Source organism: Coregonus clupeaformis, chromosome 25 (genome assembly GCF_020615455.1).
Source record: "Coregonus clupeaformis isolate EN_2021a chromosome 25, ASM2061545v1, whole genome shotgun sequence".
NCBI classification, from domain to species: Eukaryota; Metazoa; Chordata; class Actinopteri; order Salmoniformes; family Salmonidae; genus Coregonus; species Coregonus clupeaformis.
In genome coordinates this window covers 10,959,653-10,980,888 of record NC_059216.1, presented here as the reverse complement: position 1 = coordinate 10,980,888, position 21,236 = coordinate 10,959,653, and the positions used below count along the sequence as shown (strand labels likewise).

General features: G+C 42.7%; 1 protein-coding gene across 1 annotated transcript; it reads left to right on the top strand.

Moving 5' to 3' along the window:
* The first annotated feature begins 294 nt into the window (after positions 1-294).
* LOC121539226 (kunitz-type protease inhibitor 1) lies at positions 295-20,266 on the top strand. The gene is made up of 11 exons (XM_041847566.1): positions 295-387; positions 729-1,196; positions 3,538-3,695; positions 3,931-4,072; positions 17,140-17,310; positions 17,399-17,440; positions 17,759-17,887; positions 18,354-18,404; positions 18,564-18,734; positions 18,950-19,009; positions 19,333-20,266. Exons 2-11 carry the CDS (start codon positions 788-790, stop codon positions 19,518-19,520), a joined length of 1,521 nt encoding a protein of 506 aa, XP_041703500.1. The 5' UTR covers positions 295-387; positions 729-787; the 3' UTR covers positions 19,521-20,266.
* The last annotated feature ends 970 nt before the right edge of the window (positions 20,267-21,236 follow it).

Genomic DNA, 21,236 nt, shown 5'->3' with positions numbered 1-21,236 from the left:
TCCATAAAAAGTATTAAACCCAAATTCTGATTCGTTGGCCTACCAGGTGGCCATCTATCAGTTAAATTATCTATAGTAATGTTAAAGTCCCCTCCTATCAATAATAATGAATTGGGAAATTGAGATAACCAATTAAATATACCTTTATCTACAGATTCAAGCAATTCATCATTCACATGTTTGATGAAGTGTTCTTCTACTCTTTGACACAACTCGAAATGGGAGCGGCAACGTGCGTTGCGCTTCCGGTCACCTCTTTGGGTAAATGGGAGTAGAATTTCACTTCCTGCATGTAACAGGTACCCGACAGAGAGAGAGAGACACACCTGTGAATTGTAAAGAATTCGATCGTTTGTATAGAATCGACGACAGATACATAATTTACAGGTGATACATTTGTGTTAATTCCTAGTGCTGTTTTTGAACAAATATGAATCTATAAACTTACAGAAGAATTGGATCTTGATTATGTATTTGTATGTTTTGACGTAATTCTTACCTTTGAAACCAGAGGAACAGAGAGACACTGCGATAGACAAAAGTCCTGAACGTTTGTATACAATTGATTGGCGTGTGTGTATAGTATAAAGACAGGCTTCATGGTGTTTTGTATCTTATTTAGATCATGTTGCGAGTATTTTCATTTGAATGATAATTTATATTTAATCACAAGGCATTCCATGATATGTTATTTATTTGAAGTTGACTATATATCTCTCTGTTTTCAGATCATCTGTTGGATTATCCTATATTTGTGGGAAATAGTTTTCCTGGACTGTTTTGTAGAATGACTACTCTCCCAATTGGATTGTTATTGTGCGCTTTGGTGTGCTGTATTGTTTTCCTGGGTCGCGCGGAGGCCCAGCCATTCGAGGAACAGTGTTTGGACAATTTCGAAAAGGGCAGAGAAGATTTCGTTCTCGACACAGATGACTCGGTGAAAGACGGTGCGACTTTCATCTCTTCACGGAAGGATGAGAGCATCAAGGACTGTATACGCTCCTGCTGCAAAGATCCCAAGTGTAATGTCGCTTTCATGGAGAATGGGTCGGGTGACGGCATGGTCAAGTCATGCTTTCTCTTTGACTGTCTATACAAGCAGAAGTACGTCTGCCGATTTGTCAGGAAGAAGGGATTCCTGAACTACATCAGAGACTCGGTGTATGAAAGTGATCTGGCAACAAAAAATCTCCCAGGTAAAACAGGCAGACTGGTCCTCTGTAGCTCAGCTGGTAGAGCACGGCGCTTGTAACGCCAGAGTAGTGGGTTCGATCCCCGGGACCACCCATACGTATAAAATGTATGCACACATGACTGTAAGTCGCTTTGGATAAAAGCGTCTGCTAAATGGCTTATTATTATTATTATAGACTAGACTAAGACCAATATGTACCCTGAAAGGGCCTACCATTACGTTAAGGTCCAAGGACCTTAAATGTTATTTTCAGAGGCTCTGGCAACCAAAACAGCCAAATACTCCATCTAAACGTGAATCTATTATCGAATGTGATACAATTCAAGAAACATAAAGCCCTTTACTTTCATATCACATCATAATTTCACAAATGCAAATGCAGTAACATGGAAATATGGCGGTGTGGAAACATTAACCCTATAAAGGTGTGTAGGAATTTAACCTTTTTGAAAATGATTTATTGCTGGTATGAAAGATACTTTCCTTATGCTTCCAAAACCGTGCTGCAAGAGATATGTGTTAACATTTAGAGCAAGCATCAGGGCTCTTAACAAAACTCCCCCGGTCAGAAGATGCACTACATGGCCAAAAGTATGTGGTTATGGCTATTTAAGCCACACCTGTTGCTGACAGGTGTATGAAATTGATCACACAGCGACGCAATCTCCATAGACAAACATTGCCGGTAGAATGGCCAGTACTGAAGAGCTCAGTGACTTTCAACGTGGCACTGTCATAGGATGCCACCTTTCCAACAAGTCACTTTGTCAAATTTCTGCCCTGCTAGAGCTGCCCCGGTCAACTGTAAGTGCTGTTATTGTGAAATGGAAACATCTAGGAGCAACAACGGCTCAGCCGGAAAGTGGTAGGCCACACAAGCTCACAGAACGGGACTGCTAAGCGTTGAAGCGTGTAATGTGTAAAAATCGTCTTTCCTCGGTTGCAACACTCACTACTGAGTTCCAAACTGCCTCTGGAAGCAATGTCGGCACTAACTGTTCACCGACAGCTTCATGAATTGAAATAGCCGCACACAAGCCTGAGATCCCCATGCGCAATGCTGGAGTGGTGTAAAGCTCGCCGCCATTGGACTCTGGAGCAGTGGAAATGCGTTCTCTGGAGTGATGAATCACGCTTCACCATCTGGCAGTACGACGCAATGGATTAATCTGGGTTTGGCGGATGCCAGGAGAACGCTACCTGCCCGAATGCATAGTGCCAACTAAAGTTTGGTGGAGGAGGAATAATAGTCTGGGGCTGTTTTTCGTGGTTCGGGCTGGGCCCCTTACTTTCAGTGAAGGGAAATCTTAATGCTACAGCATACAAGGACATTCTAGACGATTCTGTGCTTCCAACTTTGTGGCAACAGTTTGGGGAAGGCCCTTTCCTGTTTCAGCATGACAATGCCCTCGTGCACAAAGCGAGGTCAATACAGAAATGGTTTGTCGAGATCGGTGTGGAAGAACTTGACTGGCCTGCACAGAGCCCTGACCTCAACCCCATCAAACACCTTTGGGATTAATTGGAACTGGGATACTCAAATTAGTGTGATATGTTACGTTTGGTATGGTCTTTGCAATTTGTAACATATTTTACAAATTGCAATTCGTAACATATACGAAATGGATAATGGACATCCACAAATGAATACATACCATACGAAACGTAACATATCAAACTAATTGGAGTGTCCCGGATTTACATTTACTATGCTGTCTACCCCTGAGTCCAGGTTGAAGCAGGATACCCAGGAATCACTAGCACACATCACAAAATAGACACTCATCAAATTAACTAATTAAGTCTGCAATGAACTTCAGGTTGCCATTGAACTGCTTACTAAAGTAAAGTAACATGAACACACATACAATTGAGCTATATTGTTATGAGCAGAGAAAGCCACCCACTATCTCCAGAGGAGATGAAACCACCTGCTTAGAGAAGAGCATTACCCAGCATGTCCACACACGCCATGGCTTATTATAAGGCCCCTTGTCATAGTCTGAGGTTTCAGTTTTCACCTCATTGCTTTTTACAGAGGAGATTGGTATTGTACTGTGAGTCAAGTAATGGATTGCACTCAGACTTGAGTGAATATTGTATGTCAACAGGATGTAGTTAGCAATTGGGCATGAGTACCACCAAACTAATGGATTTGCTGACCCTCATGTTGTCATGTTATGTTGACACTCAAAACCCTTCAAATGCCACCAAAGTTCAGCCTAGTCAAACTTGAACCAGCCATATGAGCTATGTGTCTTTAACCTAACGGTTAAAGCTGCATGTATTTTCAGTCTGAATATGTTGTATTGAACGTGATGAAGGTTGTATTCAACTTCCAGGTGAAGAGGACCATCCTCCAGAGGCCAATGGAGGTCCGGACAGAGTGGTGCAGCCCCAGGAAAGTTTGACTCTGAACGGCAACGAGAGCAAGGACGACCACGAAATTGTCACGTACAAGTGGCACCTAGTGTCAGGGAACACCTCCGCTGTCATTGAGGTGGGCAATGATGACTGGGGCATCAGGGAGCACTGGTCGGGCTTTATTCAAATGTTTGGGGCGTTTACCTGATCATAGTTAATGGTGATTACTCTTTGACTGTGTAAAAGTACATGAGATGGATAGGTCACCCTCGGAACACCAGAGGATGAGGATCACAATTAAAGCTTCTCCATTTCCAAAGTTCTCCCATACAAGAAAATATATTGATACATTTTATTTTCTTGTCTCCTAGAAAACGTCATTTAATGACCAGGTGATCGTGTCCAACCTGATGTCTGGGGTGTACAAGTTCCAGCTGACTGTCACAGACTCCAGCGGGCAGTCTGACCAAACCCAGATCACCGTCCTGGTGCTCACCCCTGAGCAGTCTGAGAGTGAGTACACTAAAGTATATGTGAAACACCTGCAAAGCACACCTAGCTACACAGCTTAACACAATTGTGTTGAGGGTGAAGGGAAATTCATGCTGTATTTATTGAATTTCAATGCACTTATATACAGTTAGTTGCCTGTGTATGAAATCAAACTGGCGTAGCAGTGCGGTCGTGTATTCTGTAGTGTGCTCGTGTAATTGTTTTTTTTGTCTTTTTCATATATATTTCTCAATCTCACTTTTCATCCTTCAACTAAATATACTTTCCTGCAACCCACCTCACCCAATGTGGAACAGATTCTATTATTTCTTATACCTTTTTATCTAGAACCGGCAGAAACTAGCCAGCTTGCTAGCTACTTGCTATTAGCCACCGTTAGCGGTTTTCACCATTGTCCGTGGCCTGCACTACCAGCCAGCTCTAGCCTGGACAATTATCGGCCAGTCTACACAGCGCGCTATCAACCCAGAACATATCGGATTTTCTGCCGGAATGACTGAATCACTGGACCTTTAACACTGGATCATCATCGCAACTAGCTAGCTGCAACCGAATGGCTGTTGTTGGCTAATCACCACTGTCCCGAAGCTAGCACCAGTTATCCTTGAGCTAGCCTCAAGCCTGGCCCATCTCCCGGCTATCTACCTCTCTGTCAACCGGACGGGACCTCCTAGTGTCGACACGGAGCCCCGCCGATCCATCACGACTGGTCTGCCGACGTAATCGCCTGATGTGGTTTCAACAGGCTTCCCATTGCGACGACCACGAAGATTCATCTGCTAGCCCCGGCCCGTTGGCACACGCAATCAACAGCCGTGCCTCCTGCTCGCCTGTGTCGTAGCAGCCATCGAACTGCAGCCATCGAACTGCTCCCGGACTCACCTGTTGCTGTTCGCTGGACCTTATGATCACTCAGCTACACAGCTGATGCCTGCTGGACTGTTCCTTTACACGGTACCCCATCCTGTTTATCTGTCCTGTTTAGCCTCAGCCCAAACTTTCGTCACCATTACCTGTGATTGCTTTATGCCTCTCCCATGTCAATATGCCTTGCCTATTGCTGTTTCGGTCAGTTCTTATTATACAATTTCACTGTAGAGCCCCCAGTCCCGCTCAACCTGCCTCAGATAGCTCCTTTGTCCCACCCCCCACACACGCGGAGACCGGCTCAATCGGTGCCTCCAGTGATTCTATCTCTTTCATCGTTACCCAACGCTTATGTTTACCTCCACTGTACTCCTATCCTTCCATATCCTTGTCTATACATAATGCCCAGTATCTATTCTACAACGCCCGGAAATCTGACCCTTTTATTCTCTGTACCCAACGCACTAGAAGACCAGTTCTTAAAGCCTTTAGCCGTATCCTTATTCTACTCCTCCTCTGTTCCTTTGGTGATGTAGAGGTTAACCCAGGCTCTGTAGCCCCCAGTATCACTCCTACTCCCCAGGCGCTATCATTTGTTGACTTCTGTAATCGTAAAAGCCTTGGTTCTTTGCATGTTAACATCAGAAGCCTCCTCCCTAAGTTTGAGTTATTCACTGCGTTAGCACACTCCGCCAACCCTGATGTTCGAGCAGTGTCTGAATCCTGGCTTAGGAAGGCCACCAGAAATGTCCATCCCCAACTACAACATTTTCCGTCTAGATAGAACTGCCAAAGGGGGTGGAGTTGCAATCTACTGTAGAGATAGCCTGCAGAGCTCTATCATACTATCCAGGTCTGTGCCCAAACAGTTTGAGCTCCTACTTCTAAAAATCCACTTTTCCAGAAATAAGTCTCTCACTGTTGCCGCTTGCTACAGACCACCCTCAGCCCACAGCTGTGCCCTGGACACCATATGTGAATTGATTGCCCCCCCACATCTATCCTCAGAGTTCGTACTGCTTGGTGACCTAAACTGAGATATGCTTAACACCCCGGCCATCCTACAATCTAAACTAGATGCCCTCAATCTCACACAAATGATCAAGGAACCTACCAGGTACAACCCTAAATCCGTAAACATGGGCACCCTCATAGATATCATCCTGACTAATTTACCCTCTAAATACACCTCCGATGTCTTCAACCAGGATCTCAGCGATCACTGCCTCATTGCCTGCGTCCGTAATGGGTCCGCGGTCAAACGACCACCCCTCATCACTGTCAAACGCTCACTAAAACACTTCAGCGAGCAGGCCTTTCTAATTGACCTGGCCCGGGTATCCTGGATGGATATTGACCTCATTCCGTCAGTAGAGGATGCCTGGTTGTTCTTTAAAAGTGCTTTCCTCTCCATCTTAAATAAGCATGCCCCATTCAAAAAATTCAGAACTATGAACAGATATAGCCCCTGGTTCACCCCAGACTTGACTGCCCTTGACCAGCACAAAAACATCCTGTGGCGTACTGCATTAGCATCGAACAGCCCCCGCGATATGCAACTTTTCAGGGAAGTCAGGAACAAATATACACAATCAGTTAGGAAAGCAAAGGCTAGCTTTTTCAAACAGAAATTTGCATCCTGTAGCACTAACTCCAAAACGTTTTGGGACACTGTAAACTCCATGGAGAATAAGAGCACCTCCTCCAAGCTGCCCACTGCACTGAGGCTAGGAAACACTGTCACCACCGACAGGGACGGCTTGTTCAATAGGGCGATATGGGCGACGCACTGCCAAACGGGAAAAGGAAGGGATTTTTTTTCTAATCAATTATAAAAAAATAAATAAAAAAAAATTATAATTTTTTTTTATAAATTTATAAAAAATTATATCACGGCAACAGCAGTTATCAGTGTTCACGTCTGATCTGCCAGCCACTAAATGTCAAATCAGGCTAAAGTCGTGCTTCAAATGGCCCCCGCTCGTTTTTTTGGGCGATTTCAGTCAGGTTGAAAATCGCCCAGAAGTCTCTCATAGCCTGTCATGTAAAATCTATTTTTTTCACATTTCAAAGCTTTCAATACATTCTCTATGGGTGTCTGTGGGCTTGCACTTACGCGTCGTCATACGTGACGTAACGTTGAACGTAACTAAGACAATGGCGGCTATCAGCGTCTATGTTGCGACCTGCAGTGTGGCGTTATTTTATGTTTTTAATTTGTAGACTTAGTTTACAAACATTCTGCAAACATTCTGCTTTGGACTGATCTTCGGTTTTGGACTGATCTTGTTGATCGTGTACATACCCGCTACTGAACGGACTAAATAATGAAAACGCTGCTGGCAGAGAGGTGGAGCCGCCACCTTCACCCTGGTCAGAGCGGACCGCGATCCTGGTAAGAGAGCGACTCTGTACCCGACATTGAACTGCTTTCTGTGTCATTGAACCTTACTATTGTTGATAAAACAAGTTTACTGGAGAACGGAGAAAAAGTAGAGACTTTTGGACAAGGTGGATAATTGTATAATATAAGGCAGTTTATTCAGAGGTAAAGATATCTGCAATCGCGTTCACGGACCCGTTCGACAAACTCTTAGGGAGCTATAAATCAAGCCCCATTACTTACCATATCAGATAAGAGAAATTGCTGCAGCTACATATATTTTACATCCTGGCCCTACATAGTTCACTATTTGCATCACTTACCAAAATATTACATGTGGTCATATATGCTTGGAAAGTGGAGATGCCATAGAACGTCAAAAAAGTAAACATTGCTGGAGACACATTGCGTTTGCTAGCGAAGAGATTTGTTGTGGCAAATGAACTTGGGCTGGGAATTGCCAGGAACCTCACGATAAGATATATGCATCAGCATTGCGAGTCTCATGATTCTATACGTATTGCGATTCGATACTGTGATTTTATTGCGCACCATATGTCTGTTGCAGAGGGATCAGAAAGCCATGAGAACGAGTTTTGATCAGTCATGGAAATAAAAGTGCTGAAAACAAATTGGCTCCCAATGTGAAAAGATTGAGAACAAGCTATGAAGGAACAATAATGGTGTTTTGGTGCAGGTACAGCCAACTAGCGCTAAAATATTGCGATATTGTCAATACAGTATATCGTAAAGTATCACTATGTAACTCGATTTCTTTCACCCCAATCCCTCAAATTAACGGTAAATAACTGAATTGTTTGCCCCACATTTAGCTAAGATGATTAGCTAGCCAGCTAAAATGTTTTATTTAGTTAGCAGTCGCATCTACAATAGTTTACTGTCAATAACATGTCTCCAAAAATGACGTGGTGTCTCCAATTGTGTTGACATTTTACAATTGCAATGCGCATCCATGAGTATCCACTTTCTGTAGCTCAGCTGGTAGAGCATGGTGCTTGTAACGCCAAGGTAGTGGGTTCGATCCCCGGGACCACCCATACACAAAAATGTATGCACGCATGACTGTAAGTCGCTTTGGATAAAAGCGTCTGCTAAATGGCATATATTATTATTATTATTATTATTATCTGAAGAGAGCCCCGAAACATTGTGTGCAGACATTTTATGCAATAAATGAAGTAGGTTCAATCTAGTAGTTCTGATCTTCTGATTGGTCCTGATGAGTTGGGCGAGGTCACCTCCAGGCTACTGTCACTGTTGCATTGGCTCTGAGTCGGGTTCTCTGTCTTCAAATGTTCAGCCTAAGAGAGGGGATTTTTGTGTGTGTGTGTGTGTGTGTGTTTAACAGTGATGATGTGTGTGTGTGTTTAACAGTGATGATGTGTGTGTGTGTGTGTTTGTGTGTGTGTGTGTCCTCAGAGCAAGAACTCGTGAGTTGGAAGAACTGAGAGGCCTATGGCGTGGGTGTTGTCCTTGGCCACCTGCTGACAAGGCTGACAAGATAGGACCCTTTTGTCCATTGTTATTGGATAGGAACATAACTTATAACCAGCTCCTGACCTAAATAGATCTTAGCACAACATTTTACTCAACATATCATATTCCATATTCACTATAACAAATATATTTACTACAACATTAGCAAGAACCGCCACATCCTCAGCCGGCTAATCCAGTGTGTGAAGTTTTGCGGAGTGTTTGAGTTAGCTTTGCGAGGCAAAGATGAAACTGAGGGCTCCACCAACCCTGGTAAGCCAACACTTTTGAGATCAGTCAATAAATGCTTCTGGTATTGACTTATATGCTGCCCCTGTCTTCATGTTGTTGCTGGACATATCTTTTTTTAAATGTGTGTAGGTCACCTAAATCATCAGAAAAATTGTCCCTCCTGAGAATTTTTTCAGGAGCCGCCACTGACCACCGATAAATCTATGATAATCGAGAATTTCAATAAGCATTTTGCTACGGCTGGCCATGCTTTCCACCTGGCTACCCTTACCCCGGCCACCAGCTCTGCACCCTCCGCTGCAACTTGCCCATGCCCCCCCCCCGCTTCTCCTTCACCCAAATTCAGATAGCTGATGTTCTGAAAGAGCTGCAAAATCTGGACCCCTACAAATCAGCTAGGCTAGACAATCTGGACCCTTTCTTTCTAAAATTAGCAGCCGAAATTGTAGCAACCCCTGTTACTAGCCTGTTCAACCTCTCTTTCGTATCATCTGAGATTCCCAGAGATTGGAAAGCTGCCGTGGTCATCCCCCTCTTCCTCGACCTGGCCAAGGCTTTTGACTCTGTCAATCACCGCATTCATATTGGCAGACTAAATAGCCTTGGTTTCTCAAATGACTACCTCGCCTGGTTCACCAACTACTTCTCAGATAGAGTTCAATGTGTCAAATCGGAGGGCCTGTTGTCTGGACCTCTGGCAGTCTCTATGGGGGTGCCACAGGGTTCAATTCTCCGGCCGGCTCTATTCTCTATGTATATCAATGATGTAGCTCTTGCTGCTGGTGACTCAGATCCACCTCTACGCAGACGACACCATTTTGTATACATCTGGCCCTTCATTGGACACTGTGTTAACAAACCTCCAAACAAGCTTCAATGCCACACAGCACTCCTTCTGTAGCCTCCAACTGCTCTTAAACGCTAGTAAAATTAAATGCATGCTCTTCAATCGAACGCTGCTTGCACCCACCCGCCCGACTAGAATCACTACTCTCGGCGGGTCTGACTTAGAATATGTGGACAACTACAAATACCTAGGTGTCTGGTTAGACCGTAAACTCTCCTTCCAGACTCACATTAAGCATCTCCAATCCAAAGTTAAATCTAGAATCGGCTTCCTATTTCGCAACAAAGCCTCCTTCACTCATGCTGCCAAACATGCCCTCGTAAAACTGACTTCGGCGATGTCATTTACAAAATAGCCTCCAACACTCTACTCAGCAAATTGGATGTAGTCTATCACAGTGCCATCCGTTTTGTCACCAAAGGCCCATATACTACCCACCATTGTGACCTGTACGCTCTTGTTGGCTGGCCCTCACTACATATTCGTCGCCAATCCCACTGGCACCAGGTCATCTATAAATCTCTGCTAGGCAAATCCCTGCCTTATCTTAGCTCATTGGTCACCATAGCAAAACCCACCCATAGTATGCGCTCCAGCAGGTATATCTCACTGGTCATCCCCAAAGCCAACACCTCCTTTGGCTGCCATTCCTTCCAGTTCTCTGCTGCTAATGACTGGAACGAACTGCAAAAATCTCTGAAGCTGGAGACTCTCATCTCCCTCACTAACTTTAAGCATCAGTTGTCAGAGCAGCTTACCAATCACTGCACCTGTACACAGCCCATTCTGTAATTAGCCCACCCAACTACAGTGGGGGAAAAAAAGTATTTAGTCAGCCACCAATTGTGCAAGTTCTCCCACTTAAAAAGATGAGAGGCCATAGGTACACGTCAACTATGACAGACAAAATGAAAAAAAAAATCTCCAGAAAATCACATTGTAGGATTTTTTATGAATTTATTTGCAAATTATGGTGGAAAATAAGTATTTGGTCAATAACAAAAGTTTCTCAATACTTTGTTATATACCCTTTGTTGGCAATGACACAGGTCAAATGTTTTCTGTAAGTCTTCACAAGGTTTTCACACACTGTTGCTGGTATTTTGGCCCATTCCTCCATGCAGATCTCCTCTAGAGCAGTGATGTTTTGGGGCTGTCGCTGGGCAACAGACTTTCAACTCCCTTCAAAGATTTTCTATGGGGTTGAGATCTGGAGACTGGCTAGGCCACTCCAGGACCTTGAAATGCTTCTTACGAAGCCACTCCTTCGTTGCCCGGGCGGTGTGTTTGGGATCATTGTCATGCTGAAAGACCCAGCCAGGTTTCATCTTCAATGCCCTTGCTGATGGAAGGAGGTTTTCACTCAAAATCTCACGATACATGGCCCCATTCATTCTTTCCTTTACACGGATCAGTCGTCCCTGGTCCCTTTGCAGAAAAACAGCCCCAAAGCATGATGTTTCCACCCCCATGCTTCACAGTAGGTATGGTGTTCTTTGGATGCAACTCAGCATTCTTTGTCCTCCAAACACGAGGAGTTGAGTTTTTACCAAAAAGTAATATTTTGGTTTCATCTGACCATATGACATTCTCCCAATCCTCTTCTGGATCATCCAAATGCACTCTAGCAAACTTCAGACGGGCCTGGACATGTACTGGCTTAAGCAGGGGGACACGTCTGGCACTGCAGGATTTGAGTCCCTGGCGGCGTAGTGTGTTACTGATGGTAGGCTTTGTTACTTTGGTCCCAGCTCTCTGCAGGTCATTCACTAGGTCCCCCGTGTGGTTCTGGGATTTTTGCTCACCGTTATTGTGATCATTTTGACCCCACGGGGTGAGATATTGCGTGGAGCCCCAGATCGAGGGAGATTATCAGTGGTCTTGTATGTCTTCCATTTCCTAATAATTGCTCCCACAGTTGATTTCTTCAAACCAAGCTGCTTACCTATTGCAGATTCAGTCTTCCCAGCCTGGTGCAGGTCTACAATTTTGTTTCTAGTGTCCTTTGACAGCTCTTTGGTCTTGGCCATAGTGGAGTTTGGAGTGTGACTGTTTGAGGTTGTGGACAGGTGTCTTTTATACTGATAACAAGTTCAAACAGGTGCCATTAATACAGGTAATGAGTGGAGGACAGAGGAGCCTCTTAAATAAGAAGTTACAGGTCTGTGAGAGCCAGAAATCTTGCTTGTTTGTAGGTGACCAAATACTTATTTTCCACCATAATTTGCAAATAAATTCATTAAAAATCCTACAATGTGATTTTCTGGATTTCTTTTCCTCAATTTGTCTGTCATAGTTGACGTGTACCTATAATGAAAATTCCAGGCCTCTCATCTTTTTAAGTGGGAGAACTTGCACAATTGGTGGCTGACTTTTTTCCCCCACTGTACCTCATCCCCATATTGTTATTTATTTTGCTCATTTGCACCCCAGTATCTCTATTTGCACATCATCTTCTGCACATCTATCACTCCAGTGTTAATACGAAATTGTAAAGATTTTGCACTATGGCCTATTTATTCCCTTACCTCCATAACTTACTACATTTGCTCACACTGTATATAGATTTTCTACTGTGTTTTTGACTGTACGTTTTGTTTATCCCATATGTAACTATGTTGTTGTTTTTATCGCACTGCTTTGCTTTATCTTGGCCAGGTCGCAGGTGTAAATGAGAACTTGTTCTCAACTGGCCTACCTGGTTAAATAAAGGTGAAAATAAAATAAATACATTTGAAGTGGCCTACATCAGAGAGATCTGTCATGTGTTTGGAGTAGGGACACTGTGGACATACTATGATAAACTTTGTCCTTGAGGTGAGAAGGACTGATGCCCTTCTGACCTTATTGGCCACTGAACACATAATGCAAGTGAATGCAAGGTTAGGAATATAATCACTTTTAACTGTTTTCCTTCTAAAATGAGGGAACTGTCTCTGCAGTTTGAATTTTGATGTGAAGAAGAAATACCCCATTACAAGTATACACTGACCAAACATAAGGAACTCTTTCCATGACAGACTGACCAGGTGACTCCAGGTGAACGCTATGATCCCTTATTGATGTCACTTGTTAAATCCACTTCAATCAGTGTAGATGAAGGGGAGGAGACAGGTTAAAGAATAATTTTTAAGCCTGGAGTCAATTGAGACATGAATTGTGTACAGTGGCTTGCGAAAGTATTCACCCCCCTTGGCATTTTTCCTATTTTGTTGCCTTACAACCTGGAATTAAAATTGATTTTTTGGGGGTTAGTATAATTTGATTTACACAACATGCCTACCACTTTGAAGATGCAAAATCTTTTTTATTGTGAAACAAACAAGAAATAAGACAAAAAAAACAGAACTTGAGTGTGCATAACTATAACTATTCTAACTATGTACTCCTGAGTGGCGCAGTGGTCTAAGGCACTGCATCGCAGTGCTAACTGTGCCACTAGAGATCCTGGTTCAAATCCAGGCTCTGTCGCCGCCGGCCGCGACCGGGAGACTCATGGGCGGCGCACAATTGGCCCAGCGTCGTCCAGGGTAGGGGAGGGAATGGCCGGCAGGGATGTAGCTCAGTTGAATCGGTTGTGGGTTCGATTCCCACGGGGGGCCAGTATAAAAAAAAATATGTATTCACTAACTGTAAGTCGCTCTGGATAAGAGCGTCTGCTAAATGACTAAAATGTAAATGTAATGTATTCACCCCCAAAGTCAATACTTTGTAGAGCCGCCTTTTGCATCAATTACAGCTGCAAGTCTCTTGGGGTATGTCTCTATAAGCTTGGCACATCTAACCACTGGGATTTTTTCCCCATTCTTCAAGGTAAAACTGCTCCAGCTCCTTCAAGTTGGATGGGTTCCGCTGGTGTACAGCAATCTTTAAGTCATACCACAGATTCTCAATTGGATTGAGGTCTGGGCTTTGACTAGGCCATTCCAAGACATTAAAATGTCCACTCGAGTGTTGCTTTAGCAGTAGGCTTAGGGTCATTGTCCTGCTGGAAGGTGAACCTCCGTCCCAGTCTCAAATCTCTGGAAGACTGAAACAGGTTTCCCTCAAGAATTTCCCTGTATTTAGCGCCATCCATCATTCCTTCAATTCTGACCAGTTTCCCAGTCCCTGCCGATGGAAAAACATCCCCACAGCATGATGCTGCCACCACCATGCTTCACTGTGGGGATGGTGTTCTTGGGGTGATGAGAGGTGTTGTGTTTGCACAAGACATAGCGTTTTCCTTGATTGACAAAAAGCTCAATTTTAGTCTAATTTGACCAGAGTACCTTCTTCCATATGTTTGTGGAGTCTCCCACATGCCTTTTGGCGAACACCAAACGTGTTTGCTTATTTTTTTTCTTTAAGCAATGGCTTTTTTCTGGCCACTCTTCCGTAAAGCCCAGCTCTGTGGAGTGTACGGCTTAAAGTGGTCCTATGGACAGATACTCCAATCTCCGCTGTGGAGCTTTGCAGCTCCTTCAGGGTTGTCTTTGGTCTCTTTGTTGCCTCTGATTAATTCCCTCCTTGCCTGGTCCGTGAGATTTGGTGGGCGGCCTTCTCTTGGCAGGTTTGTTGTGGTGCCATTATTCTTTCCATTTTTTAATAATGGATTTAATGGTGCTCCGTGGGATGTTCAAAGTTTCTGATATTTTTTTTAACCCAACCCTGATCTGTACTTCTCCACAACTTTGTCCCTGACTTGTTTGGAGAGCTCCTTGGTCTTCATGGTGTCGCTTCCTTGGTGGTGCCCCTTGCTTAGTGGTGTTGCAGACTCTGGGGCCTTTCAGAACAGGTGTGTGTGTGTATATGTATATATATATATATATATATATATATATATATATATATATATATATATATATATATATATATATATATATATATATATATATATATATATATATATACTGAGATCATGTGACACTTAGATTGCACACAGGTGGACTTTATTTAACTAATTATGTGACTTCTGAAGGTAATTGGTTGCACCAGATCTTATTTAGGGGCTTCATAGCAAAGGGTGTGAATACATATGCACGCACCACGTTATTTTTTTATTTTTATTTTTTTAAACAAGTTATTTTCTTCATTTCACTTCACCAATTTGGACTATTTTGTGTATGTCCATTACATGAAATCCAAATAAAAATCCATTTAAATTACAGGTTGTAATGCATCAAAATATGAAAAACGGCAAGGAGGATGAATACTTTTGCAAGGCACTGTATGTGTGCCATTCAGAGGGTGAATGGGTAAGATCATATTTAAGTGCCTTTGAACAGGGTATGGTAGTAGGTGCCAGGCGCACCGGTTTGAGTGTGTCAAGAATTGCAATGCTGTTGGGTTTTTCATGCACAACAGTTTCCCGTGTATATCAAGAATGGTCCACCACCCAAAGGACATCCAGCCAACTTTACACAACTGTGGGAGTCAACATCCCTGTGGAATACTTTCGACACCTTGTAGAGTCCATGCACCAACGATGAAAATACTCTGTCAAAAAGACCTGTCCAGGCAAGCTCCTCTGATTCCCGTAGAACTAAATCCAGATTTACAGATTTAAGAAAGCACATTCATAAGTAGATTTGTCTCGGCTTAGACATCTATATGTGGGCTCAATCGCCACTGACAACAGCTTATTATTGTTATTTTCCGAGTACCTGTTTACTCCATGGCTATGAGTTTGACTGAAAAAACGATATGTCCTTCATGAATGACAGTATTGGGTCATAACAGGATTATCATACTGACTTATACTTGGTAGATCAACAGTGCTGTCTGGCTGTTCATTATAGGTTAACAGGGAATACTTAGGAATCAGACAATGGAGGGGTTTTCTCTGCCATGCCCAGTTACATGAGTGTGTATGGAATGGATAGACACTTTTCCTGGAATGTTAGCAGAAACAGGAAGTCAGGAAAGCTGTGGTGATTTCCCTCCCTCCCACTCTCCTCCTCCTTTCCTTCCCACCTGGCCCAACCCCTTGAAACCTGTCTGTCTGGTTTGAGCTTGGGTTTCACAAACTAAACACAGACTCTTGATACTCAAACACTTTGAAATTATTTCTGAGTCAGTTATACAATTTGGAGCATGTTGGTCCCTCACAGTCTTAGCAGAGCGAGCAGAGACTGTTAACCATTCATTGATCCAGTTACCCATTAACTAGTCTCTACTCTGAATGGTGTTAGGAATGTTCCTCTGTGGAAAGGCCAATGCATAGTGCCCCTGATGTGAGCCACACAACACATGTACACCTAAATGGCTGCATGCCTTAATACTGGATGAATTACAATTAACAATGCTAAAATAATCACAATTAAAGATACCCTGACAACATTAACCCCAACCTCTCAGCAAAATATGTGTACTGTCAATGGCTATTAGAGTTTACCATTGACTGTGGTACACACATGGTTCTGTACCTGTAATGTTATTCTTAATGCCTCAATTAACGCCTTCATTTTGCAATGACAGAATGGCTATGTAATGTAATGACTCATACAAAATGTTTTTTTTAAGTATGCAGGTTAGTTGTCCTGATGCTTCAACTAGCTTGTCGTGAGGCGTACAGCTTGGCGTTGCACAAGCGAAACCACTTCCTCTCTCGTGTTATATCAGTCATGTCTGCTTTCTTTGGGTTTACCACGTGTCTGTTCACAAGCCAGACCATCCAAATGTATTTTCAGTGGGTGAAGTACGCCTGGTTTTAGGGACAGTTACCTAGCCTTTTTTTATTTGACCCCATCAAGGTCAAATAAAAAATCAAATCAAATGAAATTGTATTTGTGACATGCTTGGTAAACAACAGGTGTAGACTAACAGTGAAATGCTTACCTACGGGTCCTTCTCCAACAATGCAGAGTTAAAGATGAAGATCAAATAAATAAAATACTGACTTGCTCTCTAATATTCAACACGGTTTTTTAAGACGTTTATTTGAAGGTATGTTTATAAACTGTTATGTTTATAAGAATGTAATAATCATTTTAAGCCTTGCACGTGAAGTAATGAGTTGTTTGAAGCTATGATTACGTAAGAAGCAGTTTATAAGCACTGTAATAAGCAGTTTATAAGCAACTTTTTGCCCCAAAAAGTGTTACACATGATTCTGTCTGGAATTCCACCACTGAACCACAACATAAAATTACATTCACATGACATTTGTGTGTATTGTTTTATTACATAATGTTATATCTAATCATCAGTGTCCCCGCTCTCTGATACTTCGTCCTTTAGATCACTGCATGGTCCCCAAGAAGGTGGGTCCCTGTCGCGGATCCTTCCCCCGCTGGCACTACAATGCTGCCTCAGAGAGGTGTGAGGAGTTCTTGTTCGGGGGCTGCAGAGAGAACCTCAACAACTACCTCTCCCTCCAGGAGTGTACCAACGCCTGTGATGGTGTGTCAGGTACTGTACAGATCCCGCTTGCATCTTATAACAGTTTGTGGAGAAGATTGGTTGGTTGGTTGGTTGATTGGTGTTTCCTTTCTTGTAGTTATTCACAGAGGTAGAACTGGACCACTTCCAGCCCCTAGAGGTAAGACTAACTTAAATGTCATTGATTATCCTCAGGTGTAGGCCTATGGAAAATAGCTGTACTTGTAAGCTCCAGCTTTTTGGCAATGCCTCCCCCAGTCATTGACATACGGCAAATACATTTATATTTGAACTATCTGTTGACTGATACATATCCATTGAGAATTATCAGTTACCTGTATTACTTGTGCACCCTATATAAGGTGAATCTACAGGTTAAAAGTAACTTTTACCTCACCTCTTCTGCTCACCTGTGTGTTGTTGTGTTTAGAGGTGTGTGTGAGGTCCCCAGTTCACCTGTGTGTGGTGTTGTGTTTAGAGGTGTGTGGAGTACCCTGTGGGTCAGGCCAGTTCACCTGCACCAATGGCTGCTGCCTTGACCAAGGCCTGGAGTGTGACAAGGAGCAGCAGTGCAGCGACGGCTCAGACGAGGAGAACTGCGAGGACTGTGAGTACAGGCTATGCAAACCAACCCTAATTTACATACAACACTGCACTGGCCTTACCTTACCACTGACCTTACATTACCAGTGTAGTCATGAAGTGATGCTATTGGATACTATTGGGGATGCTCAATGTTTGTTGACATGTGAAGTTGCTTAAAGGGAAACTTCGATATTTTGGCAATGAAGCCCTTTATCTACTTTCCCAGAGTCAGATTAACTTGTGGATACCATTCTCTGCATGCATTTTGAAGGAAGCCGCTAACTAGCGTTAGCACAATTGGTAACTAGCTTTAGTGCTAACGCTAGTTAGCATTGGCTCACGAAACTACCTCTAACATCCTTCATACTGGATGCATATACATAAAAATGGTATCAATGAGTTAATCTGACTCTGGGGATGTAGATAAAGAGCTTCATTGCCAAAATCCAGAAGTATCCCTGTAACTCTTGCTTTCTTCCTTTCATCAGTGAACGACAACTTCCAGATTCTACTACAAATTCCTGTGGATGAACAGAAAGGTTATTTGAGTTTTACTGTTTTGAGACATGTTCACAATAACAGGATCAATCTAGGATTTTTTTTGTTGTTGAGTTAACTTAGTCACCTATGGTGCCTAGCCCTACTCTGGCTCTCCTTACGAACACTGATCTCTCTCACACATATTCTTTCAACCACAGTTCGCTGCACGGAGCACCCCAAAACAGGAAACTGTCGGGACAGTTTTACTAAGTGGTACTACAACCCTGTCTACCAGAAGTGCTTCCGTTTCAATTATGGCGGCTGCTACGGGAATGAGAACAGATTTGACACTGAGGATGCTTGTATGAGGACCTGCAAACTGGTAACAGGTAGGTTTGCATGCTTTAGCCATTACAACACATTCAACGGATTTCAAAATTGTTGCACTGTTATATTACCCTTTGAGAGCATAATAATGCAAACTGAAGTGAATGTTACAGAGCTACAGTATGTTCCTATTTCAGCACCACTACATTGTGTGTATCAACAATACTGTAGCTGTGTGTAACAACTAACTTGTCTCTTATCCTTACCACGTTTTCAGAAAAGGACGTCTTTGAAAGAACGGACAGATATGAATACCAGGACACTGAAGGACATATAGGTAATTGGCTCTTCTTTATTCTGTAAGATGGAGCCTTTTGTCCCTCAGAACTCCATGGAAAATACATTGTGACAATACTCCTTTTTAAAACCAAATATTCCACCCCATCAAGTTTAAGGGCCCTGGGGGTCAAAGCTGGTCACAAAGATCTTGTGATGATGAAGCTGTGTGTTTCCCTGCACATTCTACTCACTTCATTCAAACACTGTGAATGTTGCACATGATTGATTCTGTCTGGCGTCCAGTTTTTGCACATGCAGGCTCCTTTCATATAGTTATTGACTTACTGGTGTGTGTGTGTCTTCATGCCCATCCTCCCTCAGGCATCAAAGTGATAGCCGCACTGCTTGGCCTGGCCATCATAATACTGCTGGTAGTTCTGTGTTACTGCTTCATGAAGGGCAAGAAGGAGCAGACTCGGAGCCAGCGGGTTCCCGTCAACGGCTCCCAGGTATACACCAGGGAGGACACTGAGCGCCTGGTCTACAACACCACCACCAAGCCCATCTGACCCCTAACCTCTGACCCCGCAAGCTGCCTAGGTGCAAACCATCATCGTTGCATGAACTCAGATCAATACATGCATATTTTTATTTTATTTTATGTTAACCTTGGAGGATTTTTGTGTAGCACTATGGTCTGTTTTATTTTCCCCAAATACAGGCCTGTTTGTTTGATAAAAGCTTTACCTTGTTTGTAATGTAGGCCTAAGAGTTTTTATTAGAGTTTGACTCCACTCAGGAAAGCAAAAGTGGCAGCAATTCTTCAAAATGTTTGCCTTTTTGTCTTTCTTGCAGGAGCCTGTCAGAATTCAGATTGTTGGTCAGCAATTCTGCACTCAGGGTAAAATGGTCCCACGATTAAATCCACAAATCTGACTTCATGTAAACTGTTGGAATAATGGGAGCTGAAAACCTCCCAGTATTGATTTGTTATTCTTCTTATCATGTTTTATCATATTTGAGACATTTAAAAAATATATATATGTGTTGCTGGAAATATATTGTACATTATTGACACATTTTGTCTTAACTGGTAGAAGTTAGAGCAAGTTATTTTACTTTTATAGTTTTATTTTCTGATTTATTAAAACTGGTATTTCAGAAGGAAACGGAAGAGGGGAAAATAAAGTGAGTTTGTGCCTGTGGAAAATATACTCTTTATATACTCTACTTTTTTATTAACACCTTTGTATATAGTTTTATCTCTTTTACCATTAGCTCTCAAATCCTAAATAAAATTATGCTGTTCCCAGAATGTTGTTTGTTCGATGATAAGAGGGATGCAAATCTGAACCTGCAGCTTTTTAAGCACATTATTGGTATCACATAATGGGAATGTTCATTGTTTAACACTTGCTTTTACAGTGTAATTTCACGGGTTTCATCATCTGAGGTTAACATTCATTAAATTGATGCTGTGTCTACACACTCAAATGTTTGTAATGAACGCTAACAACCAGGAAAACATTTCTAAATCAATCAGAAACAGTTAAACTAGTTTTGTGTCATAAAAGGTACTATACAATAGGCTTTTAGTGACAGTAGACTCGCAGGTATGCTTACAATTCAATCAATTTTAATCCTACTTTGTACACAATAAAATGTGAAGAAATCCAAGGGGGTGAATACTTATGATACCCACTTTATACCCTCCCTTTGCAACCCTTTGCGCAGGGCTCGCCAACCCTGTTCCTGGATATCTATCGTCCTGTAGGTTTTCGTTTCAACCCTAATCTAGCACACCTGATTCTAATAATTAGCTGGTTGAAAAGCTGAATCAGGTAAATTACAACTGGGGTTGGAGCAAAAGCCTACAGGAGGGTAGCTCTCCAGGAACAGGGTTGGAGAGCCCTGCATTACAGCATAATGTTATTCCCATGCATTACCCAACCATTACCAGCAGATGGAAATATTGACTTTACATTGACTCTACTGCATAGCCACAATGAAATAAAATGACTCTGACACTTCACTGCAAAACATAGACTTCTGATATTGCACTATTTCCCCCAGAATTATCCATGTAATATAGTCCCTGCTGACAAGATGTCCATTTTAGGACAGGCCATCCTCAGTCATCACCATGAAGGTTAGCTCAGCAGCAGCCTCTGTGATGTTAATCAATGGAAGAAAGTCTGACAGGTGAGGTGACTGCCATTGATAGTAAAATGGGACTTCTGAGGGGAATACAGAGCATTGTAGTCTACCTTTACTACTAGCCACAA

Coding starts and splice junctions, on each gene's coding strand:
- LOC121539226 (XM_041847566.1), top strand. CDS start 788: ATGACTACTCTCCCAATTGGATTGTTATTGTGCGCTTTGGTGTGCTGT. Junction 4,073..17,139: donor CACCCCTGAGCAGTCTGAGA/GTGAGTACACTA, acceptor TTCGTCCTTTAG/ATCACTGCATGGTCCCCAAG. Junction 19,010..19,332: donor GGACACTGAAGGACATATAG/GTAATTGGCTCT, acceptor ATCCTCCCTCAG/GCATCAAAGTGATAGCCGCA.